This window comes from Psittacula echo (assembly GCF_963264785.1).
Source record: "Psittacula echo genome assembly, chromosome: 2".
In the NCBI taxonomy this organism is placed as follows: Eukaryota; Metazoa; Chordata; class Aves; order Psittaciformes; family Psittacidae; genus Psittacula; species Psittacula echo.
Window position 1 is genome coordinate 95,466,874 of NC_137737.1, and position 18,323 is coordinate 95,485,196.

At 36.5% G+C, this 18,323-nt stretch overlaps 1 protein-coding gene across 1 annotated transcript in view; it reads right to left on the bottom strand.

Annotated features, from left to right (window-relative positions):
- Positions 1 to 268: 268 nt before the first annotated feature.
- Positions 269 to 18,323, bottom strand: part of ANKS6 (ankyrin repeat and sterile alpha motif domain containing 6) — a gene marked incomplete at both ends in the record, with an annotated part of 33,306 nt that continues 15,251 nt past the window's right edge. Inside the window, 11 exons of the mRNA XM_080610307.1 lie at positions 269 to 318; positions 2,331 to 2,427; positions 3,341 to 3,457; positions 4,695 to 4,762; positions 6,130 to 6,246; positions 6,754 to 6,940; positions 10,342 to 10,511; positions 11,167 to 11,332; positions 13,229 to 13,432; positions 14,399 to 14,448; positions 15,061 to 15,271. Coding sequence (XP_080466433.1) covers positions 269 to 318; positions 2,331 to 2,427; positions 3,341 to 3,457; positions 4,695 to 4,762; positions 6,130 to 6,246; positions 6,754 to 6,940; positions 10,342 to 10,511; positions 11,167 to 11,332; positions 13,229 to 13,432; positions 14,399 to 14,448; positions 15,061 to 15,271 — 1,437 coding nt within the window. The remainder of the gene's footprint in view (positions 319 to 2,330; positions 2,428 to 3,340; positions 3,458 to 4,694; positions 4,763 to 6,129; positions 6,247 to 6,753; positions 6,941 to 10,341; positions 10,512 to 11,166; positions 11,333 to 13,228; positions 13,433 to 14,398; positions 14,449 to 15,060; positions 15,272 to 18,323) is intronic.

The window sequence follows — 18,323 nt, forward strand, 5'->3', positions numbered from 1 at the left end:
ATTCATTCTTCCTGCTCTTCTGACTTCGTTCTTCTCAAATTCAGACCAATGATGCCTTGAACCATTCAACACTTAGGTTGAACTATTAAAGCCATCTCTGCTATTTTCTTTGATTCTTTGTGGGATTTGAATTTTAAGCACATTACTGCAGAAAGTCCTATGCAGGTGTAGTTAGGACTAGCTTTTCAAATTTCCATCTGTACACTTGGACTTACTCAGCCAGATGCCAAACTTCACCACAAGAAAAAAACTCTTTTTTTTCCAGTAGCTACCTTTTAGGAGAAACAACTTCTTGTGGTTTTACAGAGCAGCCAGGTGCTGTAAAAGAAAAGAAAATAAATCTGAAAAACAGCGACAAGCAAGACAAGACTTTAAAGAGACAATACTTTCAGAACTACTAGAAACAGGCCCACATTTCCCAGTTAGACCAGACTCAATCATTGACTCTTTAATTCACTTTACTCACCTTAAGGCCTCTCCTGTACAGAGAAGGTATGAAAAGTTGAAGTCACATGTGAAAAGTTCATCTACTGCAACAAACTTTTCCAGAATCAGTCCTTTCTCAATGTGCACCTTTCCAGCAAGTGAGTACCTGAATCCTGTACAGTATTTATCTGCAAGTCTATACTGATTTTGCTCCTATTTTTACTTCTCACTCTACAATCTCTTTAACTCCCTCCTCTGGATAATTAATTTCCATTCAATATTTTTGATTTTGAATCCAAAAGTGGAAAGTAAATATACAAACAACTCCTCGCTCTCTTCCACTTTATTCTGTCACATCTTTTAAAATACTTGTATCTGCAAATACATATGTGTAATTATGTATCAATATGCAACATACTCTTTACTTTTACGTATGTAAAAAGAAACTGGAAGACCAGAATTTTTGCACAGAATTATAGATTGAATAGCATCATATTCTTTTTTCATTATAGGCATAGTTACTTTTCATTTAACTTGTATCTGGAGAACACTTATTCTTTTGATATCTAAACCCCACTGTTCAGTGTCCCTGCTAGATGTTGGGGTTGTTCTCTTTTCTTTTCAACTGTTATAAGAGAAGTGTTATGTTTAGGTGGGGAGGCAGCTGGATGTCTATACCAAGTGATGAGGCTCATCTTGTTCTTTCACGCATTTCAATGAACTTTATATTAGAAAGTAAACTAAGCTAAATGGCAGTTAGCTTCACCTCCAAACCTGTTGATTTCTTTTTTTTCATAATGAGGTTAAGAAATGCCCTAGGAGGAAACTCAGCAAGTTGCTTGAAGACATTACATCTGTATGCCTCTTCAGTTCTTAAGTAATTCCAGTTCACTGCACTGTGTTAGCAAATCCCAAATAGCAGCTTCTGCTCACCTAGCAGTACTTACTGAAAAGGCTCTTCAAGTCTGGGATGTTACTGAGAGACATCCAGAAGTTCCTACACATGCTGACTACTCTGAGAATGGGAAGTAAGCTGCACAATGCACACAGTGACACCTGATAGTGGCTTTCAGCCAAGCAAACTACAGAAAGTAGCCCACACTGACTAGCTACCCCAGCATGCCATTTTCCTCAAGACACAGTTAGTGCCCACTTTCACGTATCTAGTGACATTCAGCTGACTGAAAATGAACAACTGGGACTTGGTCATTTATTAAGGCCTCCTAAAGCACACAATACCTGAGATACTATTTAATAAAACCACTAAAGAAATTAGATTATTTTTTTGAGTGAATGCGAACTGCAAAGTAAGCAACTGAAGGAGCTTAAGAGGCACTTTAACCCTGGTAGTTGAAATAGATGCATTCCAAAGAAACCGACTATAGACAATCACAGTAAAATATTACCCATACAAAATAACTAAATGCATACGTACATAAATACATAATTAACATGGCTAGCTAAGCCAGCAAATTGTAAACCTTGAATGTATTTAATCTACTTGATCGCACTAAATAAAACTCTCTCCTTTACGGTATGCAAAAGTAAATTATGAATCATACAGAAATGCACCTCCCACTGCTGCTATATATATATATACGTATATACAATTTACAGTGTACTGTACACTATAGTTTGCAATACTTACATCCATTTTCTGTGTTTATTAGCACATAACAAAAATCTGCTTATTTCAGATAGTACTGAAGTGCGTATAAAAATCTTACAGATATAGCTAATTTTTTACCTTGAAATCTTGTGTACAGTCTCAGCAAAAGACACAGACATGCATCAATCATTAACCCTGAAAGCAGTTAACCGGATTGTTTGCCACATCCTGTCTTCTAGCCAGTATTAATTAAAAGTATCCATACATTTCTCAATTAATTTCAGGTGCTACTTACACTGGGAATGACCTGGAGGTCGTGTGTTACTAACACTACTCTCAAAGGAAGAGTGGAAATTGTGTATAGTTTCTTGTAAGATCTGTCTCTCTCGTCCCTGTAAAAGCACAATAGATTAGAATACGGTATTCTTAAATTTCTTGTTTAAAGAATTTATTGAGAGTTCACACAAAACAAAGTGTCAATATGTGCATCTACGCTCAGACAGTCACAGTGTACTACCAGGAATAATATAAAATCCTTACCTTGCAGTAATCTTTTCCTGAAACTATCAGACAGCAATGTAAATATTTTCATTATTTTCTTCATAGCTTTATAGAATGGCACATCAAACGCATCATCCACCTTCCCTGATATTTTTAGCCTCATCACTTGCTGCTATTGATCTTAACTTTGAGAAATTATGTTTTGTTTACCTGAGCTTCCAGTACCAGAGAATGGAGCTCAAAACTGAAAAAGCAGCTGAGAAGTTTCAGCAGGCCTAACTAAAGAGATGCTCCAGTCCATAATCCCTCTGACAAGAACATTTCTCACTGTATGCCATGCTTAGCAAATCTGTTTATGTCAATATAAAATTGAAAAGCAATAGAAGTGTAAGGAATGACAGAAGTGTTATTTACCTAGTCACAGAGAAATCAAGAACTGCTAGGCAAAACAAAGGAGACCTTTCTTTTTACATTACATTTTTGAGCTGGACCACAGTGGCCAGCTGATTCTTTTTAGTGTCAAAAAACTGAAAAATCAATATTCAGTAACTGCAGTGTTTCCAATGTTTGTGTTACTTTTGGTACAAATTCCAGTAACTAGAAAGACTTAATGAAAGAGAACAGGGAGTACCACAAAGGAAGGTATTTTTCACTAATCAAATAAATACATTGAATATTTTGTTTGGAAAACATTAAATAGTTTTTTCTAACTAACATCAGAAACTGAATATTAAAATGTATGTTAAATTAACAACATAACCAAGCCTTGAATGAAGTTACTAAGTTCAGCACTTCAAAATCTACCTTTCCTGCGTTCAGTTCGGAAATAGCTGCCAAAATTTGCTGCCTTGATCCGTCGGTTTTAATACCCAGCTCTTTCAGATCACCATCAGTAAGTGTAAGAAAGGCTTCCATGTCAACCTGCATGTAAAAAGGATAAAAAAAGACAAGGCAAATTTACCTAGGCAAAGATTAACTATTACAGGTTAAGTGTTCTTTTTTTATCACACAGACTTACTCTAAATATTGTGCACATCACGATTTTTACTGAATTACCAACACCAAATGGTACCTACTTTACCACTCGTTGTCACGTTTTGAACTGGCTGTTAATAATTACTTATGATAGTATATTTAAAATATTATTTTCCATTTCTTTTCAGAAAACCTCTATCAATATAAAATACACACTCTCCACAAAAATTCCTCTACTTACAGCAGCAGCTAGTTGAATAATCCTAACATTTCCCTAATTTATTTTCTTCCCTCTCCCCTCCACCAAGTATTTTTTGAATTTCAGAATATTGTATGCACTCTTTCAGTGTTTCCTAAGGAAAACCTAGAGTTTGTTCATATATCAGGTTTTCTTATATCAACACATCCATGAGGCCGTAGTAAGAACACATCTAAAACTTTTCATATTGATATAACCTTCAGAGCATATTCATTTCTATAAAATGCTCCCTCCCTTCCCTATCATGCAGGGGAACAATAATAAACTTGGTGTATTGTGATGCTGCTCAATAACTGGTGTTCGTGGTGCTGAATCCTGAACTCTGAAGCAATGACAATTTATTGTATGTCCATTCACTACTCTCTTCCTTTGGCCAAACAATTATTGCTCACAACTGATACTGTCTTAAACATTGTAATTAATTAATTTTACTTATTTTTAGCAATGTTTCCTTTCATTGCGTCCTTCAGGCAAATCACTGTTGCACACCTCATCTACAACGATGCTTAGGTTCCCCAATTCTCCTGTTACTTATTCATAGCAGATACAAAAGGAAAAGAAGCCATCTCAGTGACTCACAACCTGCTGTTCTCCATCTACAAATGATGTTCCAGTTGTGATTCTAGGGATGATAAAAGTGTGCCCTATAACTGTTTAGCCATATACAGAAAAAGTAGAGTATAAAAACAGAGGAGGGGGAGGAAGTCTGAGGCAATATAGTCTACCTGTATCAAAACTGTAGGTTGCTATTTGCAGTATCCTGAAGAACGCCACAAATACTTGTTCCATATTTTGAGGCCCATTCTGAACCAGAAATGGTTGTAAAACCTTAAATTTGAAATTCTGGATCACAGTTCTGATGCAATGTGTGTCACACACTACTTTTTCTAAAACTAAAAAATAAATCTTTCAAAAAAGACATACCTCTTGTTCCTCAAAAATAGGCTGATACTTCTCAAGTGACAATTTTTTAAGGATGCCAGTCAGCTCATCTGTAATAATAGAAAATAAAACAAAACCCCCTCCATGGATCAGGAAAGATTTTAGTGATCTCTGCATACATGATAACAAAAACCCAATCACATTTAGTCTGCATCAGAAATTAAAATATTGGTTTAAGGTGTTCTTACCTACTTTCATGTAAGTCTTACCTTGCTAGGACAAAATATTTGTTGTATTGGCCCTTCTTCCTCATTAGAAGTATCTTAGAAAAACCAAACCACTAAGAACAACTCAGATCATGCAGGTTAGACAGCAAAACTCCTCAAGCAGGCCATGAACTGAATGGCACGTTTCCATGTTATGATCCAGGAGGCACAGTGTAGAGCAAGCAACCACTCAGCTGCCCATTCAAACCACTGAAATAACAAGGGTGTATCTGAACCTCTTCTCCTTAAGTGCCTGACATTCAGGCATCTTGAACACATATAGCTGAAGTCCAGCTAAGATGAAACCTGGACACAATTTAAGTTTCACTTATTTCACTTCTTTGTCTTTTGACTGTCTCTTTTCTTTCACCATCAGCAGAAATTTGGAAGGGAATCTCACTCTCTAAGCTTGTTAAAAGACATCCAGTACCTTAAGATGGGCATACTTTTCCACGCACCACTCTGGAAGCCCCCTTCTTTACATAGCAGATTTCACAGAAAACTGAAGTGAAAAATTCTAGTTGAGTCTTATTTTCTGCCAGGGTTTTGATTTTTTTACCTCAAGGCCAATTAATCTGACATGCTTAACACGATTTGTAAACGTTGACATAGTTTCAAGCTAAAAGTCTAGGTACCCTAACTGAGGTTGATCTATGGGAAAAGGTAACCAGCTTTAAAAACAGCATGAGAACTTCTCCAGGCAGTTTGATGAAAAATATCATCTTACAGGAAGAAAGTAAAAACTTCGTTAGATCTCAGATATATTATTAACTTTTTTTCTTTTAGGTTGTTTTTGTTAGACTTCTTTCATCACACTAGTGTGCTTAAATTAGAGGTTGTGATATGGGGAGAAAAATTCAGGGTCTGAGCTCAGAGTCTTGCTGTCATGAACAACTATAATATTTACCACTTCACACAGAGAGACAATGTGTTCAGCTGTCAGCCTTTCATGTTTTCTTCTCTCTCTCTTTCAGTGTCTGTATTACACATTAAGTTTGAACAAAACCAGAAACGTCTCTGTTCTACAACTTTTGCATAGCATATTGTTTCTCCTTGGCTTTTTCACCATGTCTTTCTTTTGCTCTACTCATATCTTGCATTCCTACCCACATCCCTGGACAAACCAAAGGTTCTCAGAGCTCTTCTTCTTCCATATCACTCCTATTTAGCACCTCCTTTTGTACTACTCCGTAGAAGAAGGGTAAGATTACCTTTCTCCAAGCTTTCAGAGCCTCCTTTTATTCTCACATGGTTTCGTCGGTCATGATTCTCTACATCACTGGCTCTCAGAAGAGGGACAAGCTGTTGATGATCCACCAAGTGGTTGCCTAAAAAGAAACCATGCACACCTCTGAACCCTGCTGCTTACTGTTCCTTCACAGTAATACTCAATGCAATTTTCTAATTTAAGTTTACTTGAAGGAAAAGGAAAAAGTAATTGATATTCTGCTTCCAATACAGTAACAAGACATTTTAAAATAAAATGTTGTAATTTAGACCTAAAAGTTTTACTTAAATGACAGTAAATTTATTGGAAAAGTAATGACATCATTACCCTTTATTATGACCTGAAGTTAAAAGTAAGGTCAAAATAAGCTACCTTTTGCAATTTAAAAAAATAAATGCAATACAGCTCTTGAAACTCATTTGCATGTAGCTAAGACATGCTGTGAATTAAAACTGTATGCCTGTAGTGATGTGCTTCACCACATTTATTAAAAAAAAACAAAGCAACAACCAAAAAAAATCCAAAAGAACCAACCAAAACAGTTAGAGCTTTAAACACTTTGTGCTCTTGATGAATAAATCTCCTGTCATTCCAGTGACTGACTCACCATCATCTGTAATAGTACCACTGCTGGAACCATTGCTCTTGGCCTGTCTGTGAGAAGAGAGAGAGGACTCTGCATTGTGAACCTTAGGAGACGGGGAGGGTGACGGGGAAGGTGTGAGAGTTGGTGATGTGCTTTTAGATGTAGATGAAGTCCCAGATGGAGGTCTTTTGTTCATTTCCAGTTTTTGCTGTAGTTAATGATATATTCATTTCAATAAAAATAAATAAAATTATATGTTATATATGATGCTTCAATATTATTTAAATTTTCTATAATATCTACACAGCATGTAGTTATAATCAGAAGCTTCTGCTTGATACATATTGAAATAATTTGAGCAATTCTGCTTTATCCCAGGTGAGTCTGTTCCCTTAAATTCATCAAGAAAAGCACATTTATTAAGGCTGTAATTCTGGAATAAGAAAATTATTTCTTATAAAGCAATACTATATACAAGCACAATTACTCTTTTTATAAAAGCTGAAATTACTTTGACTCTGAAAACAGGTCTTTTTCATTCAGAGATTTAATTAAATAAATAAAGCCTCAATTAATCAGTGTACATCAGATGCTAATTTAAAGTAGCACTTCATGCTGGATTAACCAGTAATATGTAGCAAGCATAAACTACCCTGTGCGTCTAAACCCTTTGCTGCACTGGAATGAAAGTTTCCAGTCAAACCTTAAACTTGACATGAGTCAAAAGATTCAAATTTATTAAATATTCTGCAAACATTTAACATACTTGGAGACACAGAAAATACATGAATTAAAGTGAAGAATAAGAATATATATATACATATATATATACATATATATATATGTTTCTTATCAGTCTTTTCCAAAACAAGTTAATGTCCTGCATCTTCTAAATTCCTCAATCTATGTATCACTTCACAAATTTTGATGTTGGCATTATGTGACCTAAAAAGAAGTGTTAGGTGATTTTCTCCTCGATTCCTAAATTAATAACTCAAAGTACCTTTGGTCAGTCAGGCTGCTACAAGGAAAACACTGACAAAGTTGAGCTGGGTAACGAGACGAGAAGGGAGAATGGCAGTGGTTTGTGCCTCTGTACAATTTTGCTTCTGTGCTATAGCATAAATGGAAATTTTCTACATAAGAGATGCATATTAACAGATAAAACTTATTTGAGTGGCAACATGCTTCTATTACTCTATCCTGTGACAGAATGCACTACCTCCTTAGCCCTGCATTAAATTGACTAAAAGCAATGTAGCATGATACAAATTTGAGAAGTTTCTGAAGAGCAGTATGAACTCATTTCAACTTTTTTGCCCCAAATATCCCTGTATTCTCTCATTAACCATTTGTGATTCAGAATGGTCTTCCCTCTCAAGTGCACTGTCTGCACTTATTTAAAATACATCACCCTGTGAACTGTTACAGAGTTTTCCTTTAAGGCTTGTACAATCCCACCTCTCACAGGTAACTTCTACAAAATTGATTAGTATAAATATTGCCGCATTTTTAGATCAGTTATTTCCAAGTTGAGACAGCATGATCCTAATGGGAGGGCACAAGCACTTCTACAATGGATATTAAATTTTCAGCATTTGTAATGTTGATTACAAAGTAGTCTGTTTAAGCTTTTGCAACCAGAGTAGATCCACTCATGATTCTGTACTCCCAACAGCCACTGCATCCCAAATATCACCTCAGATGTGATACACTGATTGCATGTTTTGTTATTGTTGGATAGACAGAAATTCATCTAGGTATCCAAGTAAAGAGCACTGAAAGAGCTGCTGCCTTTCCAACATACTGGCATAATTTTTATTCAAAAATCTTTTCAGAAGTACAATGAACTCCCTTCCTAGAAGATGATCTGCAGAGCACTGCATCTCATTATTATTTTTTATCCCCTAATGTCTTCCACTGTGGGAGTAACAGTGAAACTTCCTAGTGGCAGTAACAACAGGCCTCAAAAGCTGCAGCCCAAAGCTCAGTGGTACAGGTACTATCTCTTAATACGCTAACTAATGAAACTGGAGAAAAATAAGATTTGGGGAGGGCACACAAGCAGCTTTTCTGAAATTATTTCCAAGATAAAAATAAACTGAGAGTAACTGCTGAGAACTTAATCAGAAATACATTGGTCAGACCACCTCTGAACGAAAACGCATTTGGTAACTGTTCAGTAGAGGAGACTTTAACGAGGGAAAAGGATAATAAAGTGGTTTCAGCTACAGGAAAGAAAGAGACATATCATTTATAGCCCCAGGAGCAGCTATGTGGGACAGAAAGGGAGGAGAGATAATCATGTGCCAAAGCATCAGTATGAGTCCATAGCTTTTGGGCAGAGTAGTAAATTTTAGCTCCCAATTTCATCTTTGAAAAGCAACCATTAGTCCCTTCAGAATCAGGACTGATAGATTAGAGACAAAATGACTATCCATGGAAATTGTTTTGGCATTGGTAATTGCTCACTTTTTCTGATTTTTGTCCTCCAGAAATTTCCATTAAATCACTGGACAGCTTTGTAACTTAATTTATCATTGATATTTACTGATTAAATATACATTTTGCTTACTGTTGTCATATAAGACATAGATAGCAAATGCAGTAATTTTATACTCTGGCCTTTTTTATTTCTTTGGGCAAAACTTCAAGAAGAATCTCATTAAAGGATGCCAAGAAAAAACAAAGCAAAACAAGCTGTTTGGAGATTACACAATCAAAAAGCTGAGAAATTTTGCTCTTGGTCATGTATTCTAACACTGTTAGAATACCAGACATGTGAAGTAAACCCCCAAATTATGTTCCTTCTTTCTCTTGATCTCTGAAACGCAATGCTTCCCTGGGTGAATAAACCCATACATTTCACAACAGTGTATCACATCTTCCCTGATGATGTTGCTTTCTAACTTGTGTCTCTGCAAATTTTAAATATTTAAAATCTTAATCCTTAAAAAAGTTTTGTACAAAGCAGTTCTTAACTTCAAAGAACATGCACTAAAATGGGCAGGTCATGAGGGCAATGCTATCCCAGGAAATTCATAGGCAAGTCAGCACAGATAATACCGCTTGTACTCAGGAGGAAAACCTGACCGTGATGACAACTTAATGTCCATGCTGTTTAAAAATAATGCCTTCTGGAGCAGACTAGATACACACATATTGCTGTGGCTGACAGATCCCGGTACAAATTATCTGAGTGTTGAGCACTCAGGTTGTGCCTTTGGAGGGAAACTATCTATGCCACTTCAAAGTAATGCCCAGGAATCACAAATATAGAATACAGGACTCAGTCAAGACCATAGGAAGAAATAAGAGGAAATCAAAGTAACAGTGAGGATCTATCTACCCAAAGTATTACATTTGCTGGGTTTTTTTAAACAGAGTGAAATTAATAATAAACCAAAATCATGTTTTATTATCAGGTCTGATCTTTGGAGACTTGTAATTAAAAGGAAGGTTTGCGGAGCTGAAAAGTTGTGTAATAGGTGTTCATTCATTTTAGGCTGTGTGAGGTCTTGCAGTTACATTTATCAACCATCTAGGACTGAGACATGACCTATTAAAATTAGCCAATTTGGAAGCACAAAAATTTACATTTTTCTGTACCTTTACAACATGTCCGTTGCCATCAACTTGAGCACACTGCAAATCAGGCAGAGTGGATGAAGGAGTTGTCTGGACTGGACTATTCTGCTGGTTGGGTTTCTGTTCAGGTAAGCCTGCTGCTTTTCTTCTTTGAGCTGCAATCTGAGACAAAACATTATCTGCACTGCCACCTAAATAAAAAAAAAAAAATTCAAATAAAAACAGAGTCAAGGAAACCATAATTTTAAAATGTTTGTGAATTCTCAATTCACTCCACTACTCACTTCCTTTTAAAAACTGACTGGATGAAGTAAGAGAGAGAGAATTGTAAGGTTTAGGCCTGTTCAGCAGCTTTCAGGAAGAGAACAAAAACCAGTCACAGGAGAAGAGAGAAGCCAGACTTGTCTACATACACAAAAAAAGCTGACTTTCATACTCTTGGATACACATTTCATGAGCTGCTTCACCATACTGTCTTTACAGCTGCCAGATACAATGCTTGCAGATTTTATTTTAATTAAAAACTGATTTTTCTTTTAAACAAAAAAACCAAGCTACATGGGTTAAGAGACAGCTCTGTGAAAGGTATGTTGCAATGATCCACCATTCACCTCATCCATCCTGGGTGGACTCAACAATATCAAAATACTTTTTCTGAGACAGAGGCTAACCTACGAGACTTCTGCAAGGGATGTGAGGCTTTTCTTCCCCTAGGTAGGTGTACAAAGTCCAATGCAACAAAAATTTACAGCAGTTTTGTTTACGTGGCAGTAGGAGCCCTCATCATCACAAACAGTAATTTTTTAGCTGAATTAGATACAAATGAATTGCTTACTAAATAGGTACCTGATCTGTTATGCAGCTCTCCTCCATGCCTGTTAATTCCCGCAATGTTGTTGGATCCACCAGAAGAATGGGGAGAATGGTTGAAGTTGTTGGAATTTGAAGGAGACGCAGGTCTTCTTGCAAATGTTGGTAATTTGACTGGTCTAGTACCTTTGCTAACAGATGTCTGGAAGACATAAAGAAAAATAATTTTCATCTTTCTTGATTGAGCAAAACAAAGATCAAACTTCAACTGCTATTTATTGTAAGTTCTGCAACTTCCAGTGAAGAACAGGGATTATCAGAATTAGTCTTATTTTACATATAAAAATATACTGAATATGCAGTTATAAAATCACAGAATCATAGAATGGCTTAGGTTGGAAGGCGCCTTAAAGATCATCTTGTTCCAACCCCCCTGCCATGGACAGGGACACCTCTCACTAGACCAGGTTGCTCAAAGACCCATCCAACCTGGCCTTCAACGCTTCAGGGATGGGGCAGCCACAGCTTATCTGGGCGATCTGTGCCAGCATCTCACCACCTTCACAGTAAAGATTTTTTTCCTAATATCTAACCTAAATTTACCCTCTGAATATGTATATTCAACAACAGAAATGACACCATAGTAAAGGCATTAATTCACCTTAACCTTTGGCCAATATAAAATCACTATAAATGAGAGAGACACCTGAGAGACACAATATACACAATACTGCAGGGGGTGGGGGGAATTGTCATATGTGAAACTTCTGGAGAATCCTGGTTTTGACTCTCCTGTCTTACAAAACAGCTACCACCTACTTACCATCCATATCCTTGTTTCTTACTATGCTGCAACAAGCAACATGAACCTTCTCTCCTCCAGTTGCATTTTCATATCCCTGCACCATTTTATTGATTATTGTTAACTGAGGAACTAATGATCTACCTATAAACTAGCCAAAATCTCTGTCACATCCACATTCTCCAATTCTTTTGATTTTAGACCACTGCCAACCATCTGACATACAGCTCCTGCAACTCAGCTTTTTTGTGTTTCTTACCCTGTTGCTCAAATTACTTCTTCCAACTCTGATTTACCAAGTTTCTCTCCTTCCCTCACTTTATAAATGGGTGCCAATTATCCACGTAAGTTATTATAATCACCTTTTTTAGGATGATGAACACTTGCCTTCCTGTGATCTAATGCTTCACTTTAGTCCACACCTAAATTACCTCAACTGGTATTAAGCTTTCACTCAAAAAGGGAAGACAGAAAAAATCCTCCTAAAATGTTTTCATTGTCCCATTTTCTAGAACTGACATGAAATACAGTTATGGACTAATAAAATAAACTCTTCTCTACACTTGACTATCAGAGTCTAAATTCAGGGGAGCAAGCACTTCTCCTTTTCCTCCTAGTAATCATGAAAGTAAACGTGGTCGAGTTTGTTTTGCTTCCTGTCTCAATAGAAGCAAGCCATTTTCTTTTGTTTTGTTTTGCGTTTTCACTAGAAACACTGAAGAATCAGACAAGTCCCTTCTACAAAAAATAGGATTTATTCAAACTTTTTTCTTTTTACAGTACTTAAGCTTTAAGGCAGTATGTCTTCAAGTCCACTTGAGCACTAATTGCTACAAATTTATCTATTACTAAGCTTTCAGAATGTTGTGTCTGTATATTTATGCCTCACCGATACTTCTTTTCTTCCCCCCAATTGCTAAAAAAATGAGAAACTTTATTTTCTTCTGTCTGTAGTCTTCTCCCAAATCAGAGCACTCTCCACCATACTCCAATGACTGTACCTACTTTGGCAACTAAAATATACAGGTGGAACCAGCAGCTACATTAACAGTTTGTGTTAGGCCTTGACTTTATTCTGGTTAACAGCAAACAAGTCATTTCATATAACACTTTTGTTCCACTTATTTTCCTTCCAGAAAGATGTGTATTCTTCCTACACAGCAAAACTCAAAAGGACAAGCTATTTGAGACAGTAGGTTTAAAGTAATTTCTAATCAGAAACACAGTGTGGCTCACCACCATGCCAGCATGGCCTGGACATAACACAGTATTTTTGTACATATTTTGTTTGCTTACTATGTCAGAGTTACCACTGCTGTTAAAATCATGCTTGATCGCTCTCTGTGGCCAGGCAGTTCTCATCTGTTCAGCTTTGACATCTTTGCTGAGTCGTGTTCGGTCAGAATTCCAAAGCTCAAAACTTGAGGGTGGTAAGAAAGGCGGTATCACTGCTTTCAGTTTATCGCTGGGCAGTCTGGTAAAAGGAGCACTACTTCTCAACTGAGTGACGGACACAAAGAAAGGGAAAAAAAAAAGAGCCTCCTCTTAAGAAAGATTACTGGGAGCTTATGATACAGCTTCAAAATTGTAGGCATTTTTAAACAAAATAAAATGGAAACAAGACACAAAAGTAGTATTTGTGAAGATGTACAACACATAACCAATTCCAGTTGACATTCCAGCACCCATCAGTATGCTCATTAAGTGGCAGAAACTGCCTCTTCCTTCATCGGGCTGAATCTTGGTTCAAACTGATTTTAACAGGAATGTTAACAATTAATTTCCAAAGAAATAACAAGGTGGTCCTCTCTGTTCCAAGACAGGACACCTGGAAAGAGTGAATAGCTGCCTGTTTCTGCTGCATGCATTCTCCAGAAAGAGAAATAAACAATATAACTGATTTGGCTCCCTGGAGTTCTGTCAGTCACATCAAAAGTTGCTCAATCTTCTTAAAAAAGAACACAAAGGATAACCAGCCAAATTTAATGACATCTCCAGGGACTAAGCCATGGGGGAATTTAAAGTTACAGCATAACAAACGAAGAAACAGAATAATACAAATAAACATCCCTAACTAAATATTTCATGGTTGCCTCTACTAATGATTTCTCACACTTACACCGGTACCATGTTCCATCCATGCTTTCCTCACAACATATTGCATGTCAGCAACTAATCAGCTGTTCTGCCTATTTTGCTAATTCATTGCTACCATACAGAGGTATGGGTTAACTTTTTTAAAAAGTTAGTTTTTTGTGAACAGTTTCCATACCATACTTCTTGTAGTACTTCCTAGTCTAAGAGCTACTGATGTATCACAGCCTGTCAGCTTGTGTCTAGTGACTATAAACAAATGATAGCTCTCTTCCTAATGGTGACTTGAATATGAGATTAAAAAAAAAAAATTCAAATCATGGGAGCTTCATGAGCTGAATTGAGCTGAACACCCCAAGAACACTGACATACCATCGTTGTCAATAATTCATCATCCTTTTCTCCTTTTGCAGTGTTTACACCTGAAAAATACATAAATGATGCTTTATTGTTTACACGCTCTTACTTTTGTTCTCAAGGATAACTTACTGTTTTCAAACATTCGACAACTTTACTCTCAGGAAGCACACAGAAACAAGATTTCCAGTGACACTGTCATGTACCTAAATTAAAGTTAAGCCAATAGTCTTATTTCCCATCACAATCTGGGGGGGTTTTGCATGGAGACCTCTACAATTTCCATAGATGAGCTTTACAATTTTGGTTTTTCCAGTCTTTCTTTCTTCTGAGAATTATTTTTCGTTTAAATAAATTGGTTTTCACTACATAAATTAGTTTATCAAAGATACTAGCAGACTTTGAACAACCTGTCTCTACTGTTCAATCTAATAGTGCTTGCTACAGAACAGTAACACGGTTATGTTAGCATCTGCCTGCTTAAATGATGCTATGCTCAGTGTTTAGCATGATCAACAATAAGGAGTACAAACATCTCTCTTTCTATGTATTACAGATATGTTACACGTCTTTTCGATTATATTAAGCTAAATAAAAACAAAATCAATAGATTAGAAATAGTATCATCTTAACTAGCCCATGACAGCTTGCTTCCCACACGACAATTCTGGCTTTACCACTAGCTTTGTTATTTGTGATCCGAGCTGCAGCACCATCAAGGTTTCCAGAGGTGTCTGTGTCACTCTGCGAAACTGCTTTTATGGTGGAATTTAATGAAGGTTCAGGCTCATCAGGAAAAGGTGCAAACTGATTGGAAGGAAATCCATGGCGTAATGTCTGAGTCAACTTCAGCTTGCGGAATCGATTGGACATCCTGCTCCACCAGGACTAGATTGATAAGAAGACACAACAATTTAGTTCCAACTAAAAGAAAAAAAGAGGAAAAAAAAAGCACAATTACTTAATCCTTACAGCAGTGATAAATCTATCAAGACATTTTTATTATCAACTACAAAAGCAATGTTAAAGTGGTTTGCAATTATCAACAGAATCCTTCACCATACTTTCTATGTGCAATATAATTTTTTTTCTTTATTTTTTTATCTGGTAAATGCCTTACAGTTTTTTCCCACACTACCTAAGGTAAATAAAAATTTTAGGAGAGTTTGAACAGGAAATCTTTACAGCTACATTGCAAATATTTACTCTTCCCATTATCTTCCAATTTTACCATATATTCTTACACATTCCCTGGCATGTGTATTTTCTGCTTTTCAGAGGTGTGCATTGAAGCTTATTTGATCTGCAAGAAGCTTCTCCTTAAGAGTTGCAAAATCAGTGGCAAACTGGAAGAGTTCTGACAAACTACAGATCCACAGTCCATACAGTGCTGCTATACAGACAACTCACTCTGCCAGACTGGAAAGGCTGTAAACTGAAAACAGCAAGGAAGGTAAGCATCACCTGTGATGGGCACTACTGCACTTACAACCTGGAACCATACAGGTATCACATACATGAAAGCTGTTACACAAAAGGATTATCTTCGCTCAAAAGAAGATTTATCAAAGTATTCACAAAGTTATACATTTTTATCATCAGACAGTGCAAGATGCTTCAAATATTTAGCAGGACATTTCTCTAGAATATGAGATCTATAGGCTGTATTAAGAAGACCTATGCAATCTGTATTAAAGAGTATGTGTCTTGTAAACCAATCAGATTATAAATATCTTCTGTATAAAGCTGCTTCTTCCCTTTCCAGAACACTGTAAAAAAAATAACAAAGTTGTGTAAAAGTGATGATACTTCATCAAGGCAGCTTTATGGGATATCCCATCCAGATAATACACACTCCTTTATTCTTGGCCATTCCTTCTCAACATACATATTCCCCTTTCTCCTTGGCATTTAACACTTTTCAATTGCTTACTGATATGTCTTCCCGACTATCATAGAGCAGACACAGTATAAACTGTAAACTTACCCCCTGTAAATCAATCCTTCCAGCAGATGATCATAAAAGATTTTAACTCTGCACGGAACACTAGTAATGGACAGAGTTCTCAGACCTTTGTATCTCTTTGGAGCCATAACTAAAATATTTACATTACTTTCAACAACAAAGAACTGATGGAAAAAGGCAAAAGAGACAAATAGTTCCAAGAAAGCAATAAAACCCACACCATTTAGCATTTATTCACCTTCCAAAAGGAACTGAAAGGGAAAAAAAAATCCATCTAGTTTTAATACAGAGTACAATGAGCTTACAAAAGAGACCGCTTGCAAAACATGGTTTTTGTTCCCTGAAGCTAGCTTGCTTCTGTGACAAAGATCACTTCTAAGCTCCTGTCATCTTTGTTACTCTTCTTCACAGTGCTTCTGTTTCATTAACATATGCTCACACCACAGACTAACCCAAATGGAGTAAGTACAGCCACTATGTTATCATATAGAAACAATATTGCTCTGTGGCAAAAAAAAAGAATGATAATGGAGAGGTTCATGTTGTACTCTGGTGTTCCAAGAATGGTGGTCTGAGCTCTGGAGTTCCCAGTTTGCTACCGCAGAAAGTCTGGCCTCCCCATATAAGCTACCACATCACACACAGACAGAAGCTGCAATAAAGGCTTTAAACTAGACTGAAGCAGTCAAGAAACAAAAATGCATCCGCAGGTAAAAATATTGTCTGTCAAAAGGCCTAAATCTAGTAGCAGTGGGAGAAGGCAGTAGCATCAGAGAACACAAAAATGGTGTTGCCACTTAAGAAATACCTTAGACATTTGTAACAATGTTAGGAATGAAAAACTAAGGGGAAGAACTGGAAATTTCTTCCCACAAACAACTTTAATCTAAACCAGAAACTGAACATGGTAATTCACACTGCTCTAATCTTGACATCGACAATATAGCTTACTGAAGAAGCACAGAAAGTAAAAGAAAAGAAACAAATTTTTGCATATGGAAAAGATACAACTTTGCTTTCAAGTCCACAGAATGGTGAGGAAAAAACCCATTAACAGTTCCTGTGTGAAAGGGTAAAGAGTAAGATCCTGCTTATCCACTACACAATCAGTAGGTAAAAGAGCAAGGTCCTGTGTTATGCATAAATTACAAATAGAACCAGCACACAACAAAATAAAAAGTCAACTAGTTAATGACAAAAGTGATCAAACAGGAGACACAGAAAAGGGTTTTTATAACTTCAAAAGCAGACGACTTCTGATCAGATATTTTAGTATGAATACCATTAACAGGAGGAAGGAGGAATATATGTGCATTTGATAACAGAGTATGAATATTTAAATGAGCTTAAACAAATTAAAACCTGACAAGACTTGTTAAAAATTACCCTAGAGTAATTATAGACATCACGATCTCAGAACAAATATCAATTATCTTCAAAATAAGTTAGGATGACGGCAGAAGTTACAGAAATCAGGCAAAAGGCAAATACATAATCACCCTTATCCAAAAGGGGAAAACCTGTAGATTTACTGATCACAAAGCTTGACTTCAAAGGACATAACTGAAGATACTTAATATGTCATCACAGATAATAAGAGACAGCCGGCATTGTTTTCTGGAATAAATAGCACCAAATCAATCCCTCTCTGACAGAGTAACTGGTCAAGTGGGCAGAAGGGATGAAAAGCTGTAACATAGCTTGACTTCAACAAAGCTTTTATCACTATTTCATGTAACATTCAACCAACTGAGCAAAACATGGCTCAAGTAAAATTAATATAGGGAAAGCATCACAAAAAAAAACCCTGACATATTAGGAGGCAAATTAACAAGAATTTGACCTCAAATTGGGAGGATGGACTTTGTGGAAGACATCTATCTGGACAGTTTTGTAAGCGCCTTAGATACTCTAATTTTAAGCACTAACAAAATGGCATCATTCACTCGGGTGGGGTCAAGCCGACACGTAAGA